At 40.2% G+C, this 27,988-nt stretch overlaps 1 protein-coding gene across 2 annotated transcripts; it reads right to left on the bottom strand.

Moving 5' to 3' along the window:
- Positions 1 to 51: 51 nt before the first annotated feature.
- On the bottom strand, positions 52 to 27,973 carry LOC147176637 (synaptosomal-associated protein 25-A-like). Of its 2 annotated transcripts, none has more exons than XM_086070596.1 (8): positions 27,823 to 27,973; positions 16,414 to 16,520; positions 15,859 to 15,900; positions 11,439 to 11,487; positions 6,990 to 7,107; positions 1,975 to 2,094; positions 1,018 to 1,162; positions 52 to 818 (listed from the first exon to the last, which is right to left on the bottom strand). In XM_086070596.1, exons 2-8 carry the CDS (start codon positions 16,483 to 16,485, stop codon positions 750 to 752), a joined length of 615 nt encoding a protein of 204 aa, XP_085926722.1. In that variant the 5' UTR covers positions 16,486 to 16,520; positions 27,823 to 27,973; the 3' UTR covers positions 52 to 749. The 2 variants fall into 2 exon arrangements, with proteins under 2 accessions (XP_085926722.1, XP_085926723.1); XM_086070597.1 differs by lacking the exon at positions 6,990 to 7,107 and adding an exon at positions 7,366 to 7,483 and having other exon boundaries at positions 27,823 to 27,956.
- Between the last annotated feature and the right edge of the window lie 15 nt (positions 27,974 to 27,988).

Below are 27,988 nucleotides of genomic sequence, written 5' to 3'. Positions count from 1 at the left end.
ACACTCTGAGGAAAGTAACATCTTGAATTAGGAAAGACGAAGGAAGGGCCGTTTGTTTGGACAGTTGTGTAGGTTTTATTGGCTTTTGTTTTCCCAGGGTATAATAACTCTTTTGCAGTGATTGCTCACAGTCTGGACAGGATGAAACAAAACAAGAAAGTGGCACTATATGTAGCAGACGGGGGCTGAGGGAACTGTTATCGATATGGGTCTGTACATATATATAGCACGTTTGGATATTTTTGTACCGGCGAATGAATAAGTAATGGGCCTAGCAGAGGAAGAGCTGAACGTGCTAAAAGCTAAATTGGCAAAGAAAGCCCCACCCCAGCTCGTTCGAATCGATAAGAAGGCCAGATTGCATGATTGGAATTCGGTCTGATTGAGCTCCCTGAGGACAAAAAGCGTGTATATACAATCTCTGGCACCAGCTTTTTAAGTGACTGGAATCATCATTTCATCATATACAGTATATACCTATATAGCCACTAAATCCGGATAACAGTCAATATGAGTGTCTTTTGAATATTGTATATTACATAAAATAAAAATAAAAAAACAGGAAGAGTGAAGGGGTTGGGGAACAAACACTTAACAAGAACAAGAAGTGCTGATATGTGCAAACGTCTACATGTATCACAATAGAAGCATGATGTTGCAGAGGCGATACAGGGGTGGGGGGTCACGTGTTTCTCTGTATTTGTGTGTGTGTGTGCGGATGCTTTTTGGTGTGTACGGGCTGCTGCAGTTCAGCCACTGCCCAACATCTTCGTTGCACGCTGGTTGGCCTCGTCGATTCGGGTCTTGTTGGAGTCGGCCTGCAAGGAGGAAGCAACCGTCATGCAGATTTGATTTCGCAACCAACTCCGCTTAGCGCTGGCGTCGGGCCAAAACCTCGCACCTCCAAAAATAGTCACTTGTCAAGTGCTACAAAATACATTTTTTTAATTTTTTTTTTACTAGTTTTATTTCCTCCATACAGTATACGGCGCGTCAATGCGGAAACGCTTGCGTCACCTTATCCACGATGCGGTCGATCTGGCGGTTCTGGGTGTCGATCTCCTGGCCCATGTCCAGGGCCATGTGACGCAGGTTGCCGATGATGCCGCCCACCTGCTCCAGGTTCTCGTCCATCTCGTTCTCGCGGGCGTCCTCCGTTACCCTGAAACACGCACACACACACGCACGCACAAAGTCAATTCTGAAAATATGGAAGGCAAAATGATTCAACGTAAAAGTATTTATTATTCCTAAAGTACCGAATAATGAACGCTTTAATTGCATGCATTTTACTTTTGGAAAAAATAGTGGAATAAAAAGTATGTACAGTATAGTATAATTAAAAAATATATGCTTTATATATTTTGTATTACATAAGAAAAAAACGGACACATTTTGGAAATATACTTCTGTGGATGCCCATTAAAATGTTTTATTTTCTTTTAAAAGACATCTTCACGTCAGGCTTTTGCAGTAAGCATATTGTATGTTTTTTGTCTTTTAAAAATTATATTTATTATAATTTTGTGATAATAAAAAATGTATACTTTATATAAAAACTTGACACATTTTGGAAATGTACTTTTTTTGTCTTGATATTTATTAAATAAAATTATAATTGTCCATTTATTTATTTAAAATAGTAATTTTAAGATGGATAACAAATGTGGTCATTTGTTATCCAGTTTGGAGAACAGTAAAGTGAAGTAAAATATATTTATCCAAGTGTATTATTGTTTGTTTTTTCCCCTGCATTTCCTTATACATGATGTAATCCAAAAATGGTTCCTCCGCCTGAGTAAAAAAAAAAAAAAACTGCCTACCTACTACTAACATTTAGAATTTGCATCAAACTAGCTTTATTGTCATTGTAACACAAGATAGAAAAAAAACACCTCAGCAAACAGGCATACATTAATGCACAACAAACACGTGGAGGTGTAAGAACACGCACACGCACACACACGCGCTTACCTGCGAATGAAGCCCCCGCTGATGGCCATCTGCTCGCGCTCGTCCACCACCCGAGCGCCGGGCTGGCTGTTGACCACGCCGTCCTGGTTGGCCCCCCAGGCCTGGCCCCCGCCCTTAATCCTAAACCGCACACACGCGCACGCGTCACTTGTCGTACCAACCGCGCGCGTGTATTCGTGTGCTTCAACATGCACGCTGTGCGGCGTGCATCAAAACAACAATTGGCCGGCGAGTAGCAACGCGCACGCATTCACGGTGCAATCTGTGCAATAATTGATCCGAGATCAATTGGCATCTACGCCACACACGCATAAATAATCGTCATCATAACAATAGTAATAAAGCACATAGAGAAGAGGGCAAACACGCACGGATGCACAAATGACGCACACAAAGAAGGAGGGGGGGGGGGGGACAAAAGATGGCTGTGTCTATAAAAAGAAAGCCACATGGTTAGATTCAGTGTGGGAAATAATCATAATCATAAAAACAGTGTGGGTGATGATTGACAGCAGGCCCTTCATTTCATCTGGATGCGCGCGCGCGCACGCGCACACACATACACGCTTACATTGAAATAGTGTGGAGCACCTGGTGAGTTCATTCAAACGTGTTCGGCATCCATTTTGCGCCTACTGAAAACTATTGAAAATGTCATTTTGATCTCACATTTAAACGAATGCAATCTTCAAATTGGACAACTTATTTTTGTTATTTGTCCACCAGATGGCACTATTCTACCCTATTCGAAGCACGCAGCGACGTCTTATCCTCTTTCCTGTTGTTTTAATCGAATGTCGCAATTGATGCTGAATCTTAAAATGGAACTCATGTCAAAATATGTCATCACAATATGTTCTATGCCCCCCCCCCCCCCCCACTAGTCTAAAAATAGCTTGTTAATTTAGCGGGTTTTTGTGATAGGAATTTTGCAGCAATATCCACCTGTATTTATCCATCTTGGCGGCCATTTTGCCACTTGCTGTTGACCGGAATTGACGTCACATTGCCTAATGCTGCATTCGAGGAACGGTGGGAAGTCGGACTTTTCCGACTTCGTGCCAGGAAGTATGCACGGGAACGCCCTTTTGAACTTAGAAATCCGAATTGCGCAGAAGAAAGAAAGAAAAAAAGGACCCCGACTTCATCGACCAACAACCGTGAAAAACCTCAATTAAATGATTATATTTATTTGTTATAACATTAATTTAGTTATTCAAAAAAAGTACCTTTACGCAACCCAACGTGATTTCGTCTGACTACGTTAACCAGAAGAACAAACAATTGATCGAAATCAGCCATCTTTGTTGTTTACATTTTCTACAAATGCTTTTCGGTCGGAACTGGGAGAATCCAAGTGGGATAAATCCGACTTCCCACCTTCCTCAAATGCAGCATTAAGGCTCAGCTGATGACCAACCAATCACATCACCTGTTTTTCCGGGTTTGGTCATGTGACGTTTGCAAGCTCGCCCTTAGGCATTTTTTTTTGTCACGTTCAGTCCACAGCAAGTGACAAAATGGCTGCCCCCTGAAATGGATCAAAATGGGGGATTTTTCATCATAATTGAGATTCCAAAAACACAATATGAATTAATCATAATGCCGTCGTGTTCAGACGAGTGGGGGTGAATTTTTTTTGACCTGATTTCCCTTTAATAATACCCCAAAAGATGGCACGGGCACAAATACTGGCCTTTGATATTTATACGAGACAAAGTGCAATTTCTGCAGAAATTGCGTGGGAATGCTGAAAAGCTGAATGCTAAGATTTGAATGCACGAACCCAGGTACCCCGCGGTGGAAGGTGAATTGCTCGAACCACTGAGCGAACTTGACTTGTTCAATATTATTTTGAAAAGCGTCGACGATCTGATGTTGAAAGCGAACATGCATTTAATCATTTCGGTGAAATTAGAATGCATTTCTTGATATTGTCGTCAGTCGGTGGGTATACGTGTGTATCACTTAGCACAACGGCCATGAATATGTTTGCAATGTACGGTCCGAGGTGGGATTCGAACCCGCGACCCCCCCTAGTTACTGGTTACTGGTTACTGGTTACTGGTTACTTTACCAACTGTGCCACTGAGCAGTATCAGACAGGTGGTAATGGTGATAAGTTGTATCTGTAGAAGTGGGCGTGGCACAAAAAAAAAATCAATGTCTGTCCCAATGAAAATGAACAGAGAAAAGTTGATATTTAACGATAAATTGTGCCAATACGGTGAGTAATGTGGAATCAGACCATAAATAGCCTGGAAGGCGGTTACACAGCAAAAAAAAGTGTAGAGAATCAAAATCAAAATCAAAATCACATGTTTCAGCATTCCCACAATTAACACAAACATAAATGTATGGATAACCTATATATATATATATATACAAACTCTCCTCTTAACAACATTCACGTTGCAATATTGCCTTTTTCAATTCATTTCAATATTCTATAGCGATGATGATATTTGTCAACATAACTCTCTTGAGTTTATGAATAATCAACGCACGCTCACGGGAGGCTTCGTCGTGGTGGTTGTGACGCGAGCGTTTGGAGCCAAGGCTGCTGCGCATGACGGCACGTGACGTAACGGCGGCGTTACATAAGAGGCCACGTGCGCTTCACCGCAGCGTCAGTACACAAAAGCACAGGGGCTTCTGCTTGCTTGGCAAAAAAATAATATTGCATTGAAAAAAAACGATCATTACGTTTCATATGCATATGCATTAGTATGTCTATTTTTTTTTTTTTAAATATATAAACAAATGAAATAATGCTGAATTGTCAACACTTTACGTAATTATATTAAATTATATATTATATTTAGAAGATATAATGTTGCTCCATAGAAACATGTACCTGCAAATCTTATGAGCAATGTAACAAAAATAAACACAAATATGACTTGTATCTACATATTTTGCAAATTATTATTATTAACTCATTCGCTGCCATTGACAGCTCGAGACGTCCAAAAATAATTTCAACTGTTTCTCGTCATTAAAAAAAAAATCACTTTAACAAGAGTATGAAAAACAAGGTTTTTTTGATTTTATTTTACATTTAGAACAGATATAAAATTTGTGATTAATCGTGAGTTAACAATTGAAGTCATGCGATTAATTACAATTAAAAATTGTAATCGCCTGACGCGATAAAAAAAAAAAGATTATTAAAATTTAGGGGAGTCAGGCGATTAAAATTTGTAATTGTAATTAATCGCATGACTTCACTAGTTAACTCACAATTAATCACAAATTGTATACCTGTTCTAAATGTACAATACAAACAATTCTAGGTTTTCATACTCTTGTTAACAAAAGTGGAAAAAATGCGGACCAAAAGACATCATGCACGTGTTTGTGCATGATGACACGATGGGATGCGGGGTTTAGGGTGATGCAATGGGGTTACAAGGAGTAGGGGGGGGGGGGGGGGTCCACGTTCCATGTTGACGCTGCTGCCTGCAGGAAAAGAACCTCTCATCCAATGAGCAATGAAGGGCTTGTGTGAGGGGAAGCAGCCTTCTAAGGCCGAAGAAAAAAAGAAATAAAATGAAATTGAAGAAGGAAAAAAAAAAATCAAACCCGATGTGGCGTTTTGTGTTATTTATGCATGCACGCAAGCTTTCACATGAGGTTAGTGTAAGGGAACATTTCACCATGTTTTCAGCCTGACCGTTTCACCATGTTTGAGTTTGTTCAAATTGAATAAAAGCAAGGCTTCTTCTTCTTCCTTTTTGTGGAACTGAGCAAGAATGCAACAACTCAACTTGTGTACACCCTAAAACACGAGTCAAATACACTTTACTCAAGTGCTTTGGCAGCAGTTTATTACTTTAGGTTGAAGTTTATTATTATTATCATCATTATTATAAGTAGTATTAGGGGTAGTAGTATGTTTTCTAAACCAAATTAGATTACAATACAAAGTCTTGGTTCTATTTTATTCTAAATCAAAATAAATAAATTATAGTCTTTTTTCATATTAAAAAATATTAAAATAAATAAATAACATTTTTTTTTTAAATATTACATTTGACTGATTTATGTAATTGGATTGATTTATTATGATTTAATTTAACTATTTATTTACAATATAAAAATGTGTTTATATATTGTATTTATACCATACTTAATATTATTCAATACATTTCATTTCCCCCCAAAAGACAAACATGTAATCAATTTGGATTAAAAATAAATAAATAAATAATTGTTTTTTTTCCAAATATTTGTTTTCTCATTGAATTTATTATTAACAAATATAATAAGATCAAGGTATTTTTCAAATGGCAAAATATGACCACATTTTAATTTGATTTTAAAGAAATGAATTATTCTCACTTGAAACTATTTAAAGAAAATATTCATTATGCAATACTTCAAAAGGCAAAATCTGACAAAAATATTTTGATTTCAAATCAATAAAAAAATGTTTATTATATTAAATTCAAAAATTATATATATATTTCTTTTTATTGCAGTTCTTCACGAAAAAATATTTGCTCATTTGAAAAACAAATTATTTCTTTTTATTATTTATTTATTATATTTTTCAAAAGTCCAGATGACCTGTCATTTGCTTCCTCTCTTTTTCCCCCAAATAAAACAAAAATAACAGAAAACCGTATGGATGACCGTGTGAATCACGACCAGGGCTGGACTGGCCATGTGGCGTGCAGGGCAGATGCCCGGTGGGCCCGGCCTCTTTTGCAAGTGCTCTTACAACGATTATTTTCCTACATTTGATCCCAAAGAGACTGGCCCGCAATTTGGAGGGACCGGTCCACTGATCAAGACCGCAAAGCGCGTCTCGACTTTGTCGTTGCCGCTTCTCGCCCCATAGACTTGTAACATGTTCGTGTGAGTAAGGGGCGCAGGCTGAAAAGTGGCAGAATCTTCCTGAGTACAAGCGGCACATCCATGCATGCGGTGCATCATCATCATCATCATCATCATCATCATCATCATCATCTCTCCAGACCCGAAGCAGGCCGTAGAAGCGCACCACCTACTTGTTACACGGACATGAACACAGACCACAGAACTGTCCTAGATTGTTCAAATTCTTTTCTGCATCCTTCATGTCCTTATTGATCTGGTCCATCCCCTCCTCGATGCGCTCCAGTTGCTCTGATTACCAACACATTGATATTTTTCCAGCAAAAGAGAAGAAGAAGAAGAAGAAGAAGAGGAGGAGGAGGAAGGTCGGAGGTTGTTGGTGGTGGGGGGGGGGGGGGTGAGAAAGGAGAAGAGACAAAAAAAAAAAGAAGAAGAAGACTGTGACAAGAGAGATATCAGACATCACTATCACGACCATCACGATCGACATCACCAGCACTGGACAGGCAAGAGCGCGCGGCTCCCGGCCGGTCGGCGTCGTGTACCTACTTTTGAATACACGGGCATATCAGCCCACAGCACTGGCCTATATCTTTTAAATCTTTCTCGGCCTCCTTCAGGTCTGCGTTGACCTTGTTCATGCCCTCCTCCACGCGATCGAGTTGCTCTGGTGAGGACAAAGGCATGAGAGCATCGTCATTCAACGTGGCTCCCGGACGCCGAGCGGGAGACGGCGCTAACGCACGCTCGCGGGGGCGGAGGGGGGGGGGATGCTACTCGCTACGCTTTGGCGGGCTCCGCCGGCTGACAAACTCACCAATTTGTGGGTTGGTTGTTTTTTTGTTTTTTTTATTCCAAGAGCAGGAACAGAACAGGGCTGGACTGGCCATCTGGCGTACAGGGTAAATGCCCGGTGGGATGCGGTGCTTTTTAATGATTATTTTCCTACGTTTTACGGCAAGAGAATGGCCCACAATTTTGGAAGATCAGTCCATTAATCCGTTTTGAATATAGATAGCAAACTGAAACATCATCAAGAAACATTAGAGGAATATTTTTAGAATCAAGTAATCTATCGATTCATCGGAATCATTTTAATTTTGCATTAAAGTGTGCTACAAAAGCATTAACCAGTGATGGGTGTTTATTTTGTACTTTGTGTTCAAATAGGGGGATTGATGTTGCACTATGATTTTTTGTACTCGATTCTTAAAATAGTTGTCGATTAATTTGATAATCGATTACTTGTCGATTAATCGATTAAGTTTGACAGCTCTAAACTACATGTTAGGCAAAAGTCGGGTTAGGCTGGGCCGGCGGTCCTAAATCAGGGCTGATTTTTTGTACTCGATTATTAAAATAGTTGTCGATTAATTTGAGAATCGATTACTTGTCGATTAATCGATTAAGTTTGACAGCTCTAAACTACATGTTAGGCAACAGTCGGGCTGGGCCGGGCCGCCGGGCCTAAGCCAGGGCTGATTTTTTGTACTCGATTCTTAAAATAGTTGTCGATTAATTTGAGAATCGATTACTTGTTGATTAATCGATTAATTTTGACAGCTCTAAACTACATGTTAGGCAAAAGTCGGGTTGGGCTGGGCCGGCGGTCCTAAGCCAGGGCTGATTTTTTGTACTCGATTCTTAAAATAGTTGTCGATTAATTTGAGAATCGATTACTTGTCGATTAATCGGTTAATTTTGACAGCTCTAAACGACATGTTAGGCAAGAGTCGGGCTAGGCCGGGCCGGCGGGCCTAATTCAAAATGCCAGGGCAGATTTTTTTTTTGCGCCAGTCCAGCCCTGCTGATGAACCAAAATGGCCGACTTCCTGTGGCTTTTATGCCATGGGATTTTGCGGGCCTACTCATCGGGAAGCCTAGCCAATTTCCCGTTCTCATGCGAAACTGGATTCAGGCCGTGAAGTTTTGAACATGAAACTCCCAACGCTGATGAGCGCAGACGGGAAGAGCAGAAATCCCATCAAACGACGTCCATCTCCACATCGCTCGGACGACTGAGGCACATTCCCACGCGGCTGCTACTCACTCGCACGGTCGATAGGGCGCCAAGCTATTAAAACTAATTCAAGGTGAGATCGACACGCCGGTTCTTTAATGGTCGTGTAACTGTAATGTCCATTAGTAGAAAGAGACACTTTGTCCTCTAGGAGAAGAAACTCCCAGATGGAGAGTGGGACGTGGTTCCGTTTGCTCAAATTGTACTCAAAATGTCGGTGAGGGTCAGAAACGGTACCTCATTTGTCATTTTGATGATTTTATCACCGGTCAATCCCACTTTTTGGTTCCCTCCTGCTTGGGATGACAACCAAAGTGATGCAGTACCAAAAGGCCTTAGCTAGTTTAGCTATCTTAGCAAGTCCTCCATTGTTGTCCTTGGTTTGCTTCTTTGTTGAATTCCATCGTGGCTTCCATTGTGTTGCCACCAAATTATTTGACTTTCAGCCATTTGTTCTTCTGAAGATGTCATTTGACAGATGTCAGGTTTCTATAACTGTCATATTTTATCATGCTACATGTTCTGTAAGCGCTCAAGAAATGAACAGGAAATGGAACTTATTGTGACGAAGGAAAGGCATTCACATGTTTCCCAATAGATTTATAATGAGCGTCAATTATATGCAAATTATATGCGGGAGTCCATGTCTTTTTCTTTGGCTTTCTTTGGCTTTCTGTGACGCCTTTGATACATTTTTGGGACAAGACTCGCCTCCAAGGCACAAGGTGAGTTTTAAGTCTGACTGCTAAATGATCAAAATGTTACAAGTTGGCCACTATTGGTGGGCACGGGGACCGAGCCCGGGTGCAACTAGTGAAAATCCCTTTTAAAAGGTTCGCAATTGCCTATAGATGCTGTAACAAGGCGGCAAAGCACTACTTCTATCCAAACAAAGCTTCAAAACTCACTTCAACATAGTTCATTGGCGTCGAGATGCCGCCAGATGGCACCAAAGCACTACTTTTCCCCCAGCAAATAACAGAGGATAGGATGTGAATGAACAAATCCCAAACCACAAATTCTGGGTGTTTATTATACTTGAAGTAATTGAATACAAGTTAATAATGATTATGCAATTGGCTGCCGTTTGATCATGGACGGATTATTTCTATCCTGTGGGAAACAAAATGTCCTTTCCACAAGCGCCATTGTACCTTTAGGAACATGTAGCCCACGTGTGTGTACATAATGTCAGGCTCGAGTCAAGTGCAGATCAGCCCCGTGCTTAACGTCCCCTCTCGAAACAGTCAAACGCAGGAAGCCATTAGCGCTTAGCGGCTAGCTTACCTCCACTGCAGTCAATGACTTATGTATGATTACAATTCTTTAAAAAAAAAAAAGGAGTGTAGTACAGCTAACCCGTTATCACAGGGGACACGTTCCAGAACCATCTATTTCAGACCACAGTCCCAAAAAAAAAAAGGTTGTCCTTTTTTCCAATCAGGCCTTCAAACGATGTGAGTGCTAAGAGGAAGTGGATCGTGTCTGTTGTGTGTCGTTTGGCAGATCGAAAACATTTATTTCCATTTCTAGAAAACATTTCTTCAAAAAGTACGCTTGCTAAGCTACGAACTCAAACGACCTTAAACGCTAAACATGAAACAGCTAACCGCGTAGCTGCTCTTGCCAACGTTTGCTAGCTTAATGCTAACACAGAAGGGCTAACACTATAGAGGCGTTAACAAAACTAGCATCAATATTGTGGTCGTTCTAAACCTTTAAAGAAAATACATTTTATCACACCAACAACGCAGCAACACACATAAACATTAAAATATTAAAGACATTTGTGTTTATTTTTCTTGACTAAAAATATGAATATTCCCATTCAAATCTATTTTTTTACACTGCTTGTAGTGATTTTCAAAATTCCTGAATATTTTTTTTAGCTTGAAATGACAGAAAAGTAGCAAAATAAAAGTGACACTAATATAAACAAAACTCATTCAAAATATACATTTTAAATGGTTTTCTTTACATTAAATGATTCATATACTAATCTTGTCAATTTTTTTTTTTTTAACATCGGAACTTGGAAACTTCTAACAAGTAATAGTAAAAGGACACCGATGGACTTAATTCACAATAAATTAATCAACATTAACAGCCTTTAAAAGGACACATTATTGCCCAGGCATGGTCACACTGTCATATATTACGTTTTATTGTGTATTAATACCAAAAACAAAATGTCGTCATGATTAGCGTCAATTCTATTCGATAGCCGCTAAGCAAAGCAAAGCAAAGCAAAAGTGTGCCACGTGTTAGCCACGTTAGCTGAGCAACATGACCTCAGCAGAATTTAGTAGGAAGTACTACGCACACGCAAAAAGTGACATTAGGAACGTTACTTCTGTGGGAAAAAAAATGCTAAAGTATTTCGTGTTAAGATTGGCCGGCAAAAAGTTATCCAAAAAAAATGGCCAACTTGTTTGTTATCAAATCCTACTCAATTTTCATGAGAACAGGCTGCTCATAAAAAAAAGGCAATCGTTGCTCTCACTCTGCATTCATTATAAAAGCAAAGAGCCGTTCAGAAAAGGCGGGCAGACGGGAACCAAAAGAGAATGGACGTTTGGGGACGTTTCCATCGGTAACTCACCTCCCTGCTCGTCCAACATCACCAGAGTCCTGATGCCGGCATCTTTGCTCTGCCGCAGAAGAAGACCAAAAGAAAAGGAGGAGAAGAAGAAGAAGAAGAAGAAGAAGAAGAAATACACTCAGAGAAGTTTGAAAATAGGAAACAGGCATGTTTCAAAACAAACTTTCTGGAATTAAACAGTTAGACTGAACGTTGCAGAAGGAACATTCTGGACAAAAAAAATCATCTGGACTTCTGGATTTAACGTTTGGGGCGAAACTTCATGGACAAAAACGTTCTCGAGATTGAGCCTTCACACTGAACACACATTTGAAACTAATTTGCATTATGGGATTAAACCTACGGGATTAAACTCAAAACTGGACCTTTTGGACAAAAAAATTCTCGGACTTTCTTGACCAGGCCATTGAGATGAAACCTTCTGGATTGAATCATCTAAATTTCGATTTGAGGAGTAAACCTTTTGGATCATAGCACCTGGAATTAAACCGGGATTACAGTGTTTGGACCAATCCGACTGGACAGAACTACATGGACTCAACTCGACCCTGTAGACGGCATATAGTGGACTAAACATTTAAGAAGAAACCTTTTGAATGGCGGAAATGGGGTTAAAACTTTGGGCAAAACCTTCTGGACTGAACCAGTTCAAATTAGCCAAATGGATTCAAACCTTCGGGACTTAATTTTCTAGCATGACCCAACTGGACCGACTCTTCGAGATGGAGTGTACAGGACTAAACATCTCTGAAAGGAAATATCTGGCATGAACTTTCTGGACTTTAACTTTTATATGAAGCATTCAGGACTGGAACATTTGGATGTTTGGATTCCACTTTCGGAAATAAACTAGCTGGACTAAACCTTCAAGACTGAATGTTCTGGGTTTTTTTTTTTCGAGATTTAACCTTCTCGGTCTCAAACTGGGGTCCTCGAGGGTCGCATTGCTGTATATTTTAGAGGTTTCCCTCCCTCTTCCAACACACCTGAATCAAATGATCAGGATCGTTATCGGGTTTCTGCAGAGCTTGCCGGTGAGCTGATCCTTTAAATCAGGTGTGTTGGAGGAGGGAAATCCAATACATGCAGGACTGCGGCCCTCGAGGACCCGAGTTTGACACCCATGTTCCACATTAAGCATTCTGGACAGGATCTTCTGGACTAAACCAAAGAGAATTCATTTTCTGGACTAACTTTACTTTATTGGATCTTTTCGAGTAACTTTCTCAAATTTGGGACTTTGGGATTTGACAGCTTGACGAAATATTCTAAACGGAATGCTCCGGACTTTTCGTGACTGAATGGTGTGGCCAGGATTCCAGACTAAACCAAGACTGAATGTTCTGGCATAAATCTTCCAGTGGGAACAAGCTGACACGACAACAACTTCTGGACTCCACCTTCTCCACTTTGTTTTGCTGTTTGCTTCTGTGTTGCGTTCACTGAACCTACACTCGAGATTTGTTGACCAAGCAGCAGTCATGTTTAATTTGCGTTGTTGCTCTAACACACACGCACACGCAAGGACACACTTGATTAAACACACACTAAGCTGAACAAAACAACAGCTTCCCGCTCCCCGTGAGCTCCTCCCACAGATATTCCGGCTTCACGCATCGGCTCTTCTGCGCCCGGGCGTCATGTGACCTTCTCGGAGGGACCACGAGGCACGCGCACGCGCACGCCCGCTCGCCGGTGCCGCTGATACTCGGATCGCTTGCATTGGCCGGCAAACTGCAAAATGGGGCGATTTTGAGGAATCAGCTCGCTTGCTTGGCCGCGAGCAATTTTGGAAGCTCAAGGAGCGTCGGCACTTCCTGCCCCGTCCGTGCGACTGTGCCAAATGGCATCGACACATGTAGTGACATCATTTATTTAGTTATGGCTGGATAGGACAACAATTCTGGACATTTTTTTTTAACATCTACTTGACTTTGATTCTCTTTTGTCCTACTTTTACGAGATACAATTATGTTTTCTTACGCACATTCATGTTTCCACACATAAACAAAGTCACAGGCTAATTATTAAAAAAATGACTTATTTAAATGCTATATAACATATGACTAATTAGTATTAAAAAGTAATTATTGTGCATCTATGATTAAAAAAAATTGAGAAAATTAGAAGAAATAAACACTAATGTAAAATCAAATGGTAAATGATAAAACCTTTACATGAATTATTATATAATATATAAAATCGGCGATCAGTGAGTTAAAAAAAAAGAAGAAAAGATTTCCAGTCACCGATCCAATAAGATGGCGCAATATATTAATTTAATTTATTTAAAATAAAAAAAATAAAAAAGGCTTTATGGGTTCAGGATTTTTGGGGTCCATCAGCGAGTTTGAAAACAAAAAAACAAAAAAATCGATAATCTCCAAATATTCAAATTCAATCAGAAGATGGAGAACTTGTATATTTTTAAAAAGGCCTACAATTATTTTTTTTTACTCTTAGATTTTATGGTTGGTGCATTACAAATGAAATGTATTATTATTATGATTATTATTATTATTTAAGTGTTATGAAGACGCGCGTATGTTCTTCGCAGCTCGAGCCGCACTTGTTCATCTGCATCTGGTTGGAACGCGTAACCCAGCAGGACTTTATGAGGTCACGCTGCAGGAGAAAGACTCTCTTAGCGCTCCGCCATCTTGTACATGAAAGGTCATCTGCGAGGAGAATTAATGGAGGTCACGTTAGCGCGAGACAAGGACGCCGACCTCGCAGTGGCAGCCGCTGTCGGCCCGCCAGCAGTCGTAAGAACAGCGTGGACAACCTTCACGTCCCCGACTATTAAATCACGTCATGGATTCGATCTCTTCAACGACTTTTAGAGTCGCACGGCAGTGACGGATGGTGATGATCTCTCATGCATTGTAAATGTAAGTGGTCCTGTTTATCATGGAGTGAGCTTCCTGCTGGGCTTGCCTGCCGCGTGCTTATTCAATTAGCCTAATCTTTACCCTCGACCTCAGGCCACGTGGCGTGTACGGGCGCGTGCGACCGCAGGACCTGGAAAGGGAACTGGAACGCACACTTTGCCTGCTTTGTTGTGTCTGGAACTTTGGAGGCTTGACCAAAAAAAAAAGTTGCACACAAAGCAGGACAAACTTAACCGAGGTTCCCGAGGGTGCATGTGGCCCCGGTTCAGTTGACAGTTAATGATGTAAGTACAGCCCGCATTAAGGTTTCCAAAAAATGTGGCTATGTCATCTTTGAGTAATCATGCTAGGAAAGTAACTAGCTAACACACCACTTGCCTGACTGGTTGCCCAATGAACCAACCAAACAACCAACAAAACACTGAGTAACTAGCTATCTAACCAAATTTGTAGCTAAAAAGACTCACAGCAAGTTAGTAATTAACTACTGAAAAAACGAATGTCTCAAGCAACCAGCCAACTGACCAACCAACCAACTAAGTAACTGGCCCAATTAGTATTGTAGTTAAGTTAGTAATTAACTATTGAACAAATGTATCAATAAATCACTCATTTAACTAACTATCTAACTACATTAGCTACACAACCAACCAAATCAGTAATTAACTAATGTACTTAACACATTTACTATCAACCACCATCTAACTAACTGGTCTATCAACCATCATCCAACTAACTAACTAAGTGGTCTATCAACCATCATCCAACTAATTGAATACTTAACCTACTAACTACCTCAACTAACTACTAACCAACTGCCCAGTCAAACAACTAACTAGATAACAATCCAACTAACCAACTGGTGTTCTAAACAACTTACCAAACAACTAACTAACTAACTAAGTGGTCTCTCAATCATCATTCAATTAATTGAATACCTAACCAACTAACTACCTCAACTGTCTACTAACAAACTGACCAATTAACTAACTAACTAACTACAATGGGATAATCTAGATAACTAACCAACAAAGAGTGACTAAAGCATTACCTCCTACATCTATTGTAGTTGGTGAAGGTAATAATAAGAACAACAGACGGAGTTGGACGCTTGTGCAACGGTTAACCGTCCCATTGCTCAAAGACACGAGTGTCCCGGCAAGTTGTGTGCTCATTGAGGCCGAGCGTTTGCCGTGTTCAGCGGGTCCCAAACATGCGCGCGCCTTCAGTCCTCGAGCCGATCCCCCGCAGCCGCTGAGCTGCTGCCAGCCCGACTTATGCAAATTCAGCCCGATGAGCTTGTGTAAGGCCAGCTGCTGTTGTCTCATTAAAGGAGGACATTATGCACGCCGGGCTATTTTTAAACACCTCACAAAAGATGACAACAACAAAAGAGACGACAAGTTTGGTCTAAAAGCGGAAGCTCATCAGGGTGCGTTTGTTTTGGTACACAGCACAGCCTGAAAAGGACTTTTTCCTTGAGTGTCGAGGTGGGAGGTGGTGGGATGTACGAGGGTCAGTGAACTCACCTCCTCCACGAGAGCCAGCATGCGGCGGGTGCTCTCCAGAGACTGGAACACAACAACAACAACAACAAGATTAGCATAGAAGGCATGAATGCAATCACGTCTTCTCCTTTAAATCACCAAATTCTTTGTCACCCTTTCAAGTTACTTTTATCTCCTCACACCGTTTAACCATCATTTCCCTCCATGTATCTATTCATCATGTCATCTTTCCATCAGTCATCCATCCACTCATCCGTCATCAATTTTTCATCCGTTGATATGTTCCATCCATCATCCATTCTTCCATTTTCTCATCCACTCATCCATCTGTCTCAGCATTTATCATTCCATTTTGCAATCCTCCACTAATCAAGGCATCCTTTCTAGCCCCCTTCCATTAATCCATCCTTGCACTTCTTTTTCTTTTTCTTTTTTATCACCGCATCCATCCAATAACCCTCTCTAAGTCTGCCTCGTTCTGTATGATGTGCTGATGAATATTTAATGAGCTCATTTGAGCCGCTCTCTTATTCTGAGCTCCTCTTAGCGAGAGTCGTCCCAGCGTTAGCGCTTTACCTCGTCGGCGACCTGGTCGGCGCGAGTCTGCAGGTCGGACAGCTCGTTGCGCATGTCCGCTTCGTCCGCCATGGTGGGTGTTGAACCTTGACCTCAACGACAACGACCTGGAAGAAGAAAGACAAGGGCGGTCAAAAAGGCACATCTGAACAACCGTGAAAAGAAGATCATCGCTGATGACGGGGCTCCTCCCTGCTGCATGAAACGCCCGGCGCTCTCTGCAGTTGAGCAACGGGCGTGGCCGCGTTGCATTATTTACACTTTGCAGCAACATTCACGACCGAGGCTGAGGTGAAGTTTTACTCTCGCGGCGACGGGGCTCGAGTGAAGGAGCTCACTCCGTCCATCCATATCAATACTACAAATAAACGAATTCACAAATGTTTTGGTTGCGCAGGCTGCTAATCGGACAATTTCATGTTGAGAGTGTTCGAGTCTTGCCGCTGTTTTAAGTATGGACGAGGTCACACTCGGAGTGGTCTGTGATGATGTATCTCCATCCTCCGCCCGTCTCTTCCTCCTTAATAATTCAACACTCGCTTTTTTGCGCTCTAAAATATTCATGTCCACATTTTACATTTCCACCGTGAAAAAAAAAAAATGTCAAGAGAGGCCTAATATAAAGATATATGTTGATTTGGTGTCCCTAACGGAGTGACCCGCAAGTCTCTTCGGTTCCCGGGGTGACATCCGCCCGCTGTCTTATTATTGATCATGTGCTTATCTTACTGCAGTGGGACGGACGACTTCCTGGCGGCAACATCCAATTTCCCCCTGGGACGCCTCCTTGTCTCCTTCCGACATTTTAAAAATGGAAATCTGATGTGCAGTTGATGAGGTCATTCCTCTGTCATATATTTATAACTAATACAGAGCAGAAATTCATTTCTATGATGACCTATTGGCTGACAATATAAGTTTGTTCTCGCTATTCATTAACTTAATTTGGTTTGATTACGACAACTATAACTACACTTTATTCAGACAAAGCTATACTTACTCAAGTTTGAACAATTTGGGCCCTATTTCCGTGCCCACTGCAAGTCTAGCACAAGGCACCGTCTCATTGTGCAAATAAGTTGCCTTTCTTTTGGTATTTTTGCTTGACTAGCGGAAATAGAATGGGGTGTTTTGCGCCATTGTGGGATGGAATGCGGCCAACCCCTGGGCAATCGAAGCGGCTCCCCTCATTCCCATTATAATCAGGGCGGTGGAAGTGCGCACATGCGTTGACATTGTGGAAGCAAAACATGACTGCAAGCTCTGCTCTTGCGGATGATGTGACGAAAGCGGAGACTCCAATGTCGACACTTGTAAAGTGTTAAATTTACTCTGTAGGTGTTGAATTAACGCTACCGATTTTGCTCAGCGATCACTGCTCTGTGAGGACAAAAACTATCACTGGAGCTCACAGCAGTTGCTGGTTATGATGCTGCAAGTCTCCCGTAGACTTCAGTGCTGCCACATAAATGTGGCTTTATACACTCAAGATGCGCAACTCGAAAACTATCGCTTCAAAATCTGCGACATCGCCAGCGACGAGCGCCGAACACCGAACACCGAACACTGCGCTGCACTGCAGTAAAAGCGCAAATGTGCATGACTCTCATGGCAAAGGTCAGCCACCCTGGTCTTTTTCATCTTCAAACATCGAGTGACGGCCCCGCCCACCTTGTTCTCCCCCCCCGCCCAATCGGCCGCTTTGACGGACAGCGACGGCCAGGCTCGGGAGGATTAAAGGCAGAGCGAGGAAAAGAGGATTTACTCTCGTACTACGCTCTCTCCTCCGACAGAGTTTCCTCCCTTTGTCTTCCGTGTGCACGCGCACACACAACGTAAGCACTCACAGGATTTTCCAATTTGGCACCGAAATTCTGGATTCTCCGGTCCCGACTTCTGACACACCCACCGCACGTAAACTGAGAATCGGCTGATGATCAGCGGCCCTCGATGCTTTTTTTTTTACGTAGACGAGACACGAGACAGACAAACGAATCATGAAATGACAATACGTGCAGTTGCTGTAATCAGAGGGAGACTGGATCCCGCTTGCTCGCTTCAATGAGCCGCTGCCATTTTAATTGGGGTCATCTTTTTTTTTCTTTCAAAGCAACTCCAAAGGCTGGTCTTTTAATGCCGGGAACGCGTTTAAAGGGGGAATGAATTGCTCCCCTCAGTCGAAGAGGAGCACACACAAAAACAAAACAGCCGGAAAGTCGGCTTTCGCCGATATGATCTGGCAATAAATATCACAGCTAAAGTGCCGTAATTGCCGACTCCCAACACCTCTTTGATGATGGTAATAAAACATGCTTTGTTCAGTCAGTCACGCGCGGCGCTTGGGGACCCGTTGAGAAGCTTGCTCTAGATTAGTGAAATGAATTAGTTTGAAGCGCAAAGTCGGGCACGGGATTGGTCTGGTTGGGAATCTGAGCCATGTCAATGTGTACAGCAAACAGGAGGTGTCGGTTAACAATAACGTTGGTAAGCATGAAAAATCAAAGAGAAGAAAAAGGGGAAATTATGGAGGTAAATTTGGTGCAAAACTAACTTGTGCAAAAAAATGTGTACCTGTAGAAAAAAGTCTAAATTTGTATCTGTAAAAGTCGTGATTTGTATCTGGAAAAAAAATGTGTGCCTGTAAAAACAAAATTTGTGTCTGTAAAAGAAATGTGTACCTGTAAAAAAAAAAATTGTGTCTGTAAAATAAATTTGTACCTGTAAAAAAAAAAATGTGTATGTGTAAAACAAATTTGTATCTGTAAAAACAAATTTGTACCTGTAAAAGTCATGATTTGTATCTGTACAAACATTTTTTTGTACCTGTACAAAAACTATAAATTTGTATCTGTAAAAGTTGTGATTTGTACCTGTAGAAATGACAACTTGTAGTCAAAGAAGTCGCCACTAGGAGTCACAAGTGGGTTTTCTGCTGCTGTTCAGTGACGTGAGTTTTGCCCCATTTGTCGCGCTACAAATGGAGCAAAACTAATTTGTACTTGTAGAGCGCCGTGATTTGTACTCGTAAAGAAGGGGGCGGGCTCTGGTGTAATGAAGGGTTGTTTTGACCAATCAAGTGAGAAGGATTTGAGCGGATTGGAGCGCAACCTCATTGGTTTAGCGAACGACGGTGGCGGGACTCGCGGAAGGATACAAGCAGGACACATCGTCGCCAACCAACATACATATTAAGAATACTTCTTAATATGTATGTTGAGGAAGAATACTTCAGTATTCTTAATATGTATGTTGAGGAAGAATACTTCAGTATTCTTAATATGTATGTTGAGGAAGAATACTTCAGTCGACTGTCATTTCTACAGGTACAAATCACAACTTTTACAGATACAAATTTATAGTTTTTGTACAGGTACAAAAAAATGTTTGTACAGATACAAATCATGACTTTTACAGGTACAAATTTGTTTTTACAGATACAAATTTGTTTTACACATACACATTTTTTTTTTTACAGGTACAAATTTATTTTACAGACACAAAATTTTTTTTTACAGGTACACATTTCTTTTAGAGACACAAATTTTTTTTTTACAGCACACATTTTTTTTACAGATACAAATCACGACTTTTACAGATACAAATTTAGACTTTTTTCTACAGGTACACATTTTTTGCACAAGTTAGTTTTGCACCAAATTTACCTCCATAGGAAATCATTGTGCAGTCAAAGAAAAAAGGTTCATGGTATGCTCGGTCCTGCACGTGCGCATGTCGTATGATTGTAATTGCTCCTCTGTACACTTACAAGGGAGTCCTCGAGTTACGTCGCAAAACACCCACGTCGTTCCCATTTTACGGCGCCCGTGTCTCGTCCGTAGCACCTTCTTTTTCGTTAATTTCCAACAGTAATCACGCCATTTTAAAGCTATTTAAAGTCAAGTTGTTGTTACCTCCAGCAACGGACGTCCATCAGCAGGTCGGCTCGCCATCAGGCGCTTTGTGTTTAAATTTGAATTAGCTCAGCTCTGCCGTCAAACCAATAAATGTCCGTGCGGAAACACGAAATATTGGTTCCGGGTCTTTCGGGTCTCGCAAATATGTTTTTTTAAAAATTACTGTACAAAGTATTTTGATGCAAATATCGACTTAAACGGGGAAATCAGACTTAAGTCGAAGTTCAACATACATCATTACTAGGAAGAGTCCGAGTAAAGTCCATTGCACGCTCAGTCACGCATGGTTACATCTTGTTATATGACGTATGATTAGGCGATCACTCCTCTCGTCAGTTATTCATAAAAACCGACATCTTGCACAATAGAAATAAACCCATTGAAACGGAAATGTATTTTTCAAGGGACACATGCATACAGCATTATGCAGCTACTCGCGAGAATTAACACCTTGCACAATAGAAATTAAGAGGACAAGCTTCGAAAACATCCTCATCCTCATCCTCGTCATCGTCATTCCTCCCGACCAACAAAATAAAGCCATGCAAAGGGCACATATCAATTATGGAAGGCGATTAAAGGCTTCATTGAGGAGGTGGGACGAGATGAGGCATTCTTTTTTTATTATTGGCTTCCCCCTCTCTCTTTTATTGCTTTGGAATAGTGTGGAAAATTTATTAAAATGTTTTCATTATGTGTTCATTTTCCCCCCATTTTTATGCCGTTTTTTTTTTTTTTTTTGCATGATTGTTGTTTTTATATTTTAATCATAATATAGTTATTTAATGATTAAATGTTTCAGTTTTTATTATTTAGCTTCATTGTTTTATTTTTATTTTTGTGTTTTATTTAAATGTCTTAGTTGTATTATTTTACAACATCTTTATTGTAATACTTTTATTTTAGTCTTGCAGGGTTATGTTGTAGTTTTCTATTTTTACATTTTGATTTTGTGTGTGTTACATTTGATTGGTATCTATTATTTAACAAACAATGTTTTCATTTTAATCATGTTTTTACTTGATTTTTATATTTAAATGTTTTTTTGTAAATGTGCTTGGTAAGCACTGTATTGGTCATTCTCCCCGCTGTAATAAAAACACGTATTGAAAAAAAAATCAGCACTGTGACACAAATAAAAAATAAATAACACGTACACACAGCGTGTGCGTGTGTGTGCGTGCGTTTGTTTTTCTGCCGCTACATGCTGACCTATAAACAGGAAGCACGCTCGTATGGCAGGATGTAAGCAGGCCAGAGAGCATCATGGCAGCCTGGAGCCCAAAGAAGGAAAGAAAGAAAGAAAAAACTATCCACATGCCGATTCTTCTACTTGGCCACTTTTTGTCTCTATGTTGATGAACACACGCACGCACACACACAAAGTGCGGACACAAGGTAGACTCGACGCACTCTAACGAGCGAGGCAGAATATTCCAAAATACTCGTCTAAATTCATCTTTGCCTCAGTTGAGTGAGCATCAAAGGATCTTCTCTTTTTCTTTGTTTCTTCTTAGCAGCCATTTTGGATATTTGTTTGGCGGACCTCCATTTTGTTAAATATTAGTACAGGAAAAAAATGTAAATACTGTAAATATTGTCTGTTTTAAAGCTAGTAACCCTCCATTTTGGTCAGATAAAAAAAATGATTTAAAAAATCCCATCCATAGTGACGACGACGCACCAGGACGAATCACAGTCTGACGTTTTAAGTCCGGTTTGTTCAAAATGGATCGTCGGGAACTAGCATCAAAGTGTGACGATTCATTTTCGCTTAGTCAAACTGTCTTTTTGCCATAGGTGGCAAATCCAGGTCCAGAAAGTAAAACCCCTGCCACAGTTTGGCTTTAGCCCCTCGTGCTAGCTAGCTAGCTCCCTAGCAGGTAAACACCCGGGGAGCTAGGCTAGCCAGGGAGCTAGCTAGCTAGCACCTGAGGCTAAAGCCAAACTGTGGCTGGGGTTTTACTTTCTGACCTGGATTTGCCACCACTACAGTACAGTACTTTGTTGCCAGAGGTTTCACTTTTCAAATGTGACTACAAACATTGTAGAGAGATCACCTTTATTGTCATTATACAAAGAGAGTGTCTCCTTCCAGTGCAACAATAAATAAATAAAACGATAGATTCCTAAAATAAATAATATCTAAAAAATAAATAAATATATGAAAATAATCTAATATAATATATATATATACATATATAATCGAATATAAATATTTATATATATAATATAAATATATAAAAAATAAATATAAAAAATAAATATAAAAAATAAAATAAATATATGAAAATAATCTAATATAATATATATATATACATATATAATCGAATATAAATATTTATATATATAATATAAATATATAAAAAATAAATATAAAAAATAAAATGACTGCATAGCATTCCGGCCCGTGAATGTCTATTGCACAAAATGTGTTTGCGGTATACTGGGTATACTTATTGCATTGTTATTATAATTGCATATTTATCCATTCATCCATTAGCGCTTTTCCTCATTGAGGTGAACCGAAGCCGATCCCAGCTAACTTTGGGCTTGAGAGGATGTTGATTCACATTCACGTCATGCATGGACAATTTCAAATCATCACATGACCTAAATGAGAGCCATGTTTTTGGAATGTGGGTGGGAGGGGGGGGGGGGGGTCACGCAAGCACATCCGCACAGGAAGGCCGGCGCACGGAATCAAATCCAGAACCTCGGAGCTGTGAAGCAGACGTGCTCCAGTCCTAAAATGGATGGAGTTTCAAGATGGTGGCAGCGCATTAACGCCAGCCTGCGGAGAGGCAAGACGAGTCGCCCACAGAGAGAAATCTGCCGTCACAGTGGCGTGCCTAAAAATATGACTTTTGTGGCTATTTGTGTCGACAAACGTCACCGCAGTAGATCAACATTTTGTTTTTTATTACAGCTGAAGGGAAGATGATGGCGCAGCTTGAATAGGCCATGTTTTTTCCTCTGTTACATAATTGGAACGGAAGGTTGTGTGTAGCGATTGAGGGTGGGGGTATATTTTAATCATTTATACGATGGGGGGGGGGGGGGGGCTACACTTTTGAGCTCAAGGGCCATATTTGGGTTCTATTACAAACAGGTGAAAAAAATCGTGCAAATGTTTTAATCAATTGATGGTTCAGTTACACCACCTCTTAAGTGAAGCGAGACAATTTTAAAAAAAAAGCACTTTCATCCATTAATTAAATTGGACAAAATTGTCACTCACTTGGCCACACCCCTTAACGGCACACATCCAGCAAAAAACAACAACAAATTATTCCATTACATTCTCTTCTAAGTATTTTTTTCTGCATTTTGTTCTTTATTTAAAACATGTTCAAGTTTATATAGCTCTTAATATGAAAAGAAAAATGCATTGAGCTGTTATTATGCCATCTAGTGGCAGAAATATGACCTCAACACAAATCAATATCACACTCGTTTTAAATTTTTAATTTTTACAGTACAGTACACCTTTTTAAGTGTAACAGAATTTGATGAATTATTATGAAATTACTGTATCAATGACTAAAAGATGCAGCCAAATTTCTATTAGTTTAAAAAAAATTCCCACTTTTATGAAAAAATATTGTACGTTCACAACAGATATAATACTTGCGATTAATCGTGAGTAAACTATTGAAGATGAATTATGATTTTAAAAAAAATATTTTATTTTTTTTAAATTACATTTCTTCGCCTGACACCCCCTATTTAAAACATAGCAAAAACATCATACGCCATCCATTGCTCGCCTCTGATTTCTAGCATGAATTCACGCAAATGCTGTAAGATGGTCTGCCTGGAATGTGGGAATGTTTGGGAATGTGAAGAAATGAAGACGCGGGATGGGAAAAGACGGCAGCAGATTCAAAGCAGTCATCAAGGGAGGCCGGCCTGCCTGCCTGCCTGCCTGCCTGCCTGCCTGCCTGCCTGCCTGCCTGCCTGCCTGCCTGCGGGGGATAATCACTGCAAAGCCCCACTGTCCCATTCACTGAGGATAAACACCCACTGGATTACACACACACACACTTACATAAGTCACAGACCACTTCCTCTTCTTCCGTACGTGTTCCCTTTTTCTTTCACTTTGGCTTCTAGAGTCCTTCTATATATAGGACACGCACTTATTGACATACTCGCAACACATACGAGTGCACAAAGATTTTTCGCCCTCTTTTTTGGTGGGCTTTATGTTTCTTAATAACCATATATGATTTCAATAAAAAAAAAAAAGAGTACATGTTTGAAGGTGTGCAGTACAATTTGGTTCTGATCCAAACTGGAATTGTAGAGCTTTGAGCAGAGGTCTTTGCTAAACGTCTTTATTATCCTCATTATGATTATGATTATTATTAACACGAGTCGATCCCACGCATGCTGTGGACTTCCGTTCTGAACCTCCATTTGATGTCCCATAGGACATAACAGAAATAAATAGTCTGGTTGTTTACATTCCAGGTTTACTCAACGGTAACTTGTTTTGCTCACGATTGCTTTGCCTTGACCCTACACTGTAAATTTGACTCTATTTAGAGTCAATTTGACCTTTAGCTTGGGAGACTGCCACACTACCACCTGGGCTATGCCATTCCTACTTTTTTCCTTATCTTCAAGGGACCAAAAACATCTTGGAAACGTCTGGAAATAAGAGTTGGAGTTAAGAAGATTCCAGCTGACACGGGCGATATACGAACACACAGCAAGTGCTACGCGGCTCACGGAGGAGATCGGCTGTCTCCCGGGTTGAAGGTCGCGAGTTAGTTCCTCAACCCTTGAGTCACTTTTATTTTAATTGTATTTGAAACTACTTTATAGTATTATTAAAAATGTTTGGTATTTATTAGTATTAATTACCTGCATGTGAATTAATTTTAGCATGAACTGTATTCTACAGTATCGTAAAATTAGTTTTTGGATGTATATTTTTTTCATGGCCTCGCTGTTTCGTGGGGGTTTTTGTGTGCAATTTTGCATTCTTTTTTTTATTTTTTACCTTTTTTTAAATTTACTCATTCACTGCCATTGACGGCTATAGACGTCAAAAATTCATTTGAACTATTTCTATTAGTTTAACTTTTTTTCCCACTTTCGTTAACAAGAATATGAAAACCTAGAAGAAAATTATTGTACATTTAGAACAGATATAAAATGTATGATTAATCGTGAGTTAACTATTGAAGTCATGCAATTACAATTACAAATTTTAAACGCCTGACGCCCCTCATTTTTAATAATTTAATCGCCTGACGCCCCAAATTTTTAATAATCTTTTCTTAAAAAAAAAAAAGATTATTTTAAAAAAAAAAAGTCTAGGTTTTCATACTCTTGTTAACAAAAGTGGAAAATTGTGTTGAACCAAAAGAAATAGTTAAAATGAATTTTTGACGTTGATAGCGGTCAACGACAGTGAATGAGTTAAAGTTTGTAAATTGAGAGTGTTTGAACAAGAGAGAATGTGAGAAAATGTAAATGCCTCAATGAGAAAAGTGTATAATGTGTTTGATGTGGGACTTTACAGCCTTAAAAAAATGAATAATAAATGTAAAAAAATTTAGCTGACGACTTCGCAAATTTCACTTATTGCAGGTACTGTTTTGAACGTAACCTCATCGACAAACGAACGTTATTATTATCATCATGAGGGGAAATGATGTGTTTCCACCGCCTCATACTGAGATGTGCGGGCTCCATTTCAAACACCCAATTAAGGTGACAAAATATGGCCCCTTTATAGACACACACACAATTGAACACCTGTCTACATGACAAGTAGATGAACATATTGTGCCAATAGGACGCAATTTTATTTATGAAAGTTGCTATACAAATAAAGTATTGACAGATTGATTGACTATTGAGGAAGGCGAGAACAAAACATGCTGCGTTCGGATGAGAAGTTCCGATTGGGATGCCACCCACATACACACGCACGCACACGCACACACGTGCTGATCTGCTTAAGAAGACGGCCCTCTGAGCTATTTGACTTTGCTGACAGAGGATATAAAAAGTCTACACACCCCTGCTCAAATGCCAGGTTTTTGGGACCATTAATGTGACCTATAAACCTGTTCAACTCAATTGGAAGAAGAACTTTGAAAGTGGGGAAGTAAAATAAAGAACTGAGATTGTAAGGTTGCACAAGTGCGCACACCCTCTTATAACTGAAAATGTGTCTGTGCTCAGAATGAGTCAATTACATTTCAACTCATTAAATGGGAGTCAGCAAACACTTGAGTGGGTGTCAAGAGGACGACAACAACATTAAAGCTCCATGAAATTCTGGCAAGTACTGGCTGTTCTATATATGTGACAACCACGAACAAAATTGTATTCTTACAAAGTAAGACTTCTGCTTGAGAAATGTCTGCCAGACAGGGCGTTAATCTCAGCATGAGTTGATTGCGTGCTTCTCGTTATTGAGGCATCCCACAAAGCAAGACCAAGCAATTCCGCAGTAGTAATCTACTGTAATAAATGTTATTTACTGTACTTACCGAGTTGCTGAAATGTTGTGTATTCCTCTCCATTGCCATTTCTCCTTATTTCAAAAATGAACAGTCACACTGTCTAATTTGCGTCAATGCTGGTCGTTATAGTCGCTGTTAAACGAACAATAATTTAATGGTGACTTTAATGTCAGTAAAATAAATCACCATCGTCTGTCTCAACGGCTACCTCACTGTTATTCATCTTTATGGTGCAGAAATAGCACTTAATGCAAGTTTTTTTTCTCTTCACTTTGAACTATAGATTTTTTTAATTTTCTTTTTTAAATTGAGCAAGCCAGTATATGAGTAACAGACTTCTGTTGCAGGCTTGCTTGTTTGGTTTTGTGTTGCGTTCAGGTTGACCACCTTCAGCTAGTTGTGGGTTCAATGTGCCCTGTTGAGCACGCGACCACAGCCACACAGTTATAAGAGGGTGTGCACACTTGTGCAACCACATTATTTCAGTTTTTAATTGTTTACTTCATCTCTTCAAAAGATGTTGTTGTTGTTGTTTTCATTTGCGTTGCACAGGTTATAGGTCAAATTAAAGGTTAATGGTTTGAAAGGTTTTATCTATCTCATAGATCGCCATATTTGGGGTTTACATTTTTTATTAATGAGTAAATTCTAAACATTTTTAGGAGCGCAGGGCGTTTACTATTCCCAATATTTGGAGATTTGCGTTTGCTCTAATCCTCGCGAATAGGCTGACAGTGAAACTCGGAGCTGTCCTCGGTCCTGAAACCCTCAACACGGGTGCCATCACAACTCGGCAATAAACGAGAAGCAAATACTAGCAAGACTATAAAGATTGTCAATAAATGCAAACGACAAGTCGTGTAATAGACGCCGTTCGTTTCGAAGCCAAATCAAAGTTGTCTCCTATAAAGCGTAGAAGAAGAAAATGACCACGTAGAGGGAAAAATAGGAAACAATACAAGGAGAAAAGGCGAAAAGACGAAAAGAAGAAGACGCAAAAGACCAACCTGAGCAAGTTTCCTCCTCGCGTCTTTCCTTCAACGTGCCACGATACCGCTCACAGGTCCGCGTGCACGCAATGGTATACTACGCGGACGCGCGCCGCCGTCTACTGGCTTGTGGACGCTACCGGTGAGGGATTCTACAAAATAAGACTGCCAAAGTCACATAAAA

This window comes from Leptonotus elevatus, chromosome 3 (assembly GCF_054856555.1).
Source record: "Leptonotus elevatus isolate MCC_2025b chromosome 3, RoL_Lele_1.0, whole genome shotgun sequence".
Taxonomy (NCBI): Eukaryota; Metazoa; Chordata; class Actinopteri; order Syngnathiformes; family Syngnathidae; genus Leptonotus; species Leptonotus elevatus.
Note: the sequence above shows the minus strand (reverse complement) of the source record. Positions and strands in the feature narration are given on the sequence as shown.

Bases quoted from the DNA above. Each gene is read 5' to 3' on its own strand.
- LOC147176637 (XM_086070596.1), bottom strand. From the start codon at position 16,485: ATGGCGGACGAAGCGGACATGCGCAACGAGCTGTCCGACCTGCAGACT. The intron at 7,108-11,438 runs GTGAGTTACCGA...GTTGGTAATCAG, and splicing joins GATGTTGGACGAGCAGGGAG to AGCAACTGGAGCGCATCGAG. The intron at 2,095-6,989 runs GTAGGTGGTGCG...TGTGCGGTTTAG, and splicing joins TGTTCATGTCCGTGTAACAA to GATTAAGGGCGGGGGCCAGG.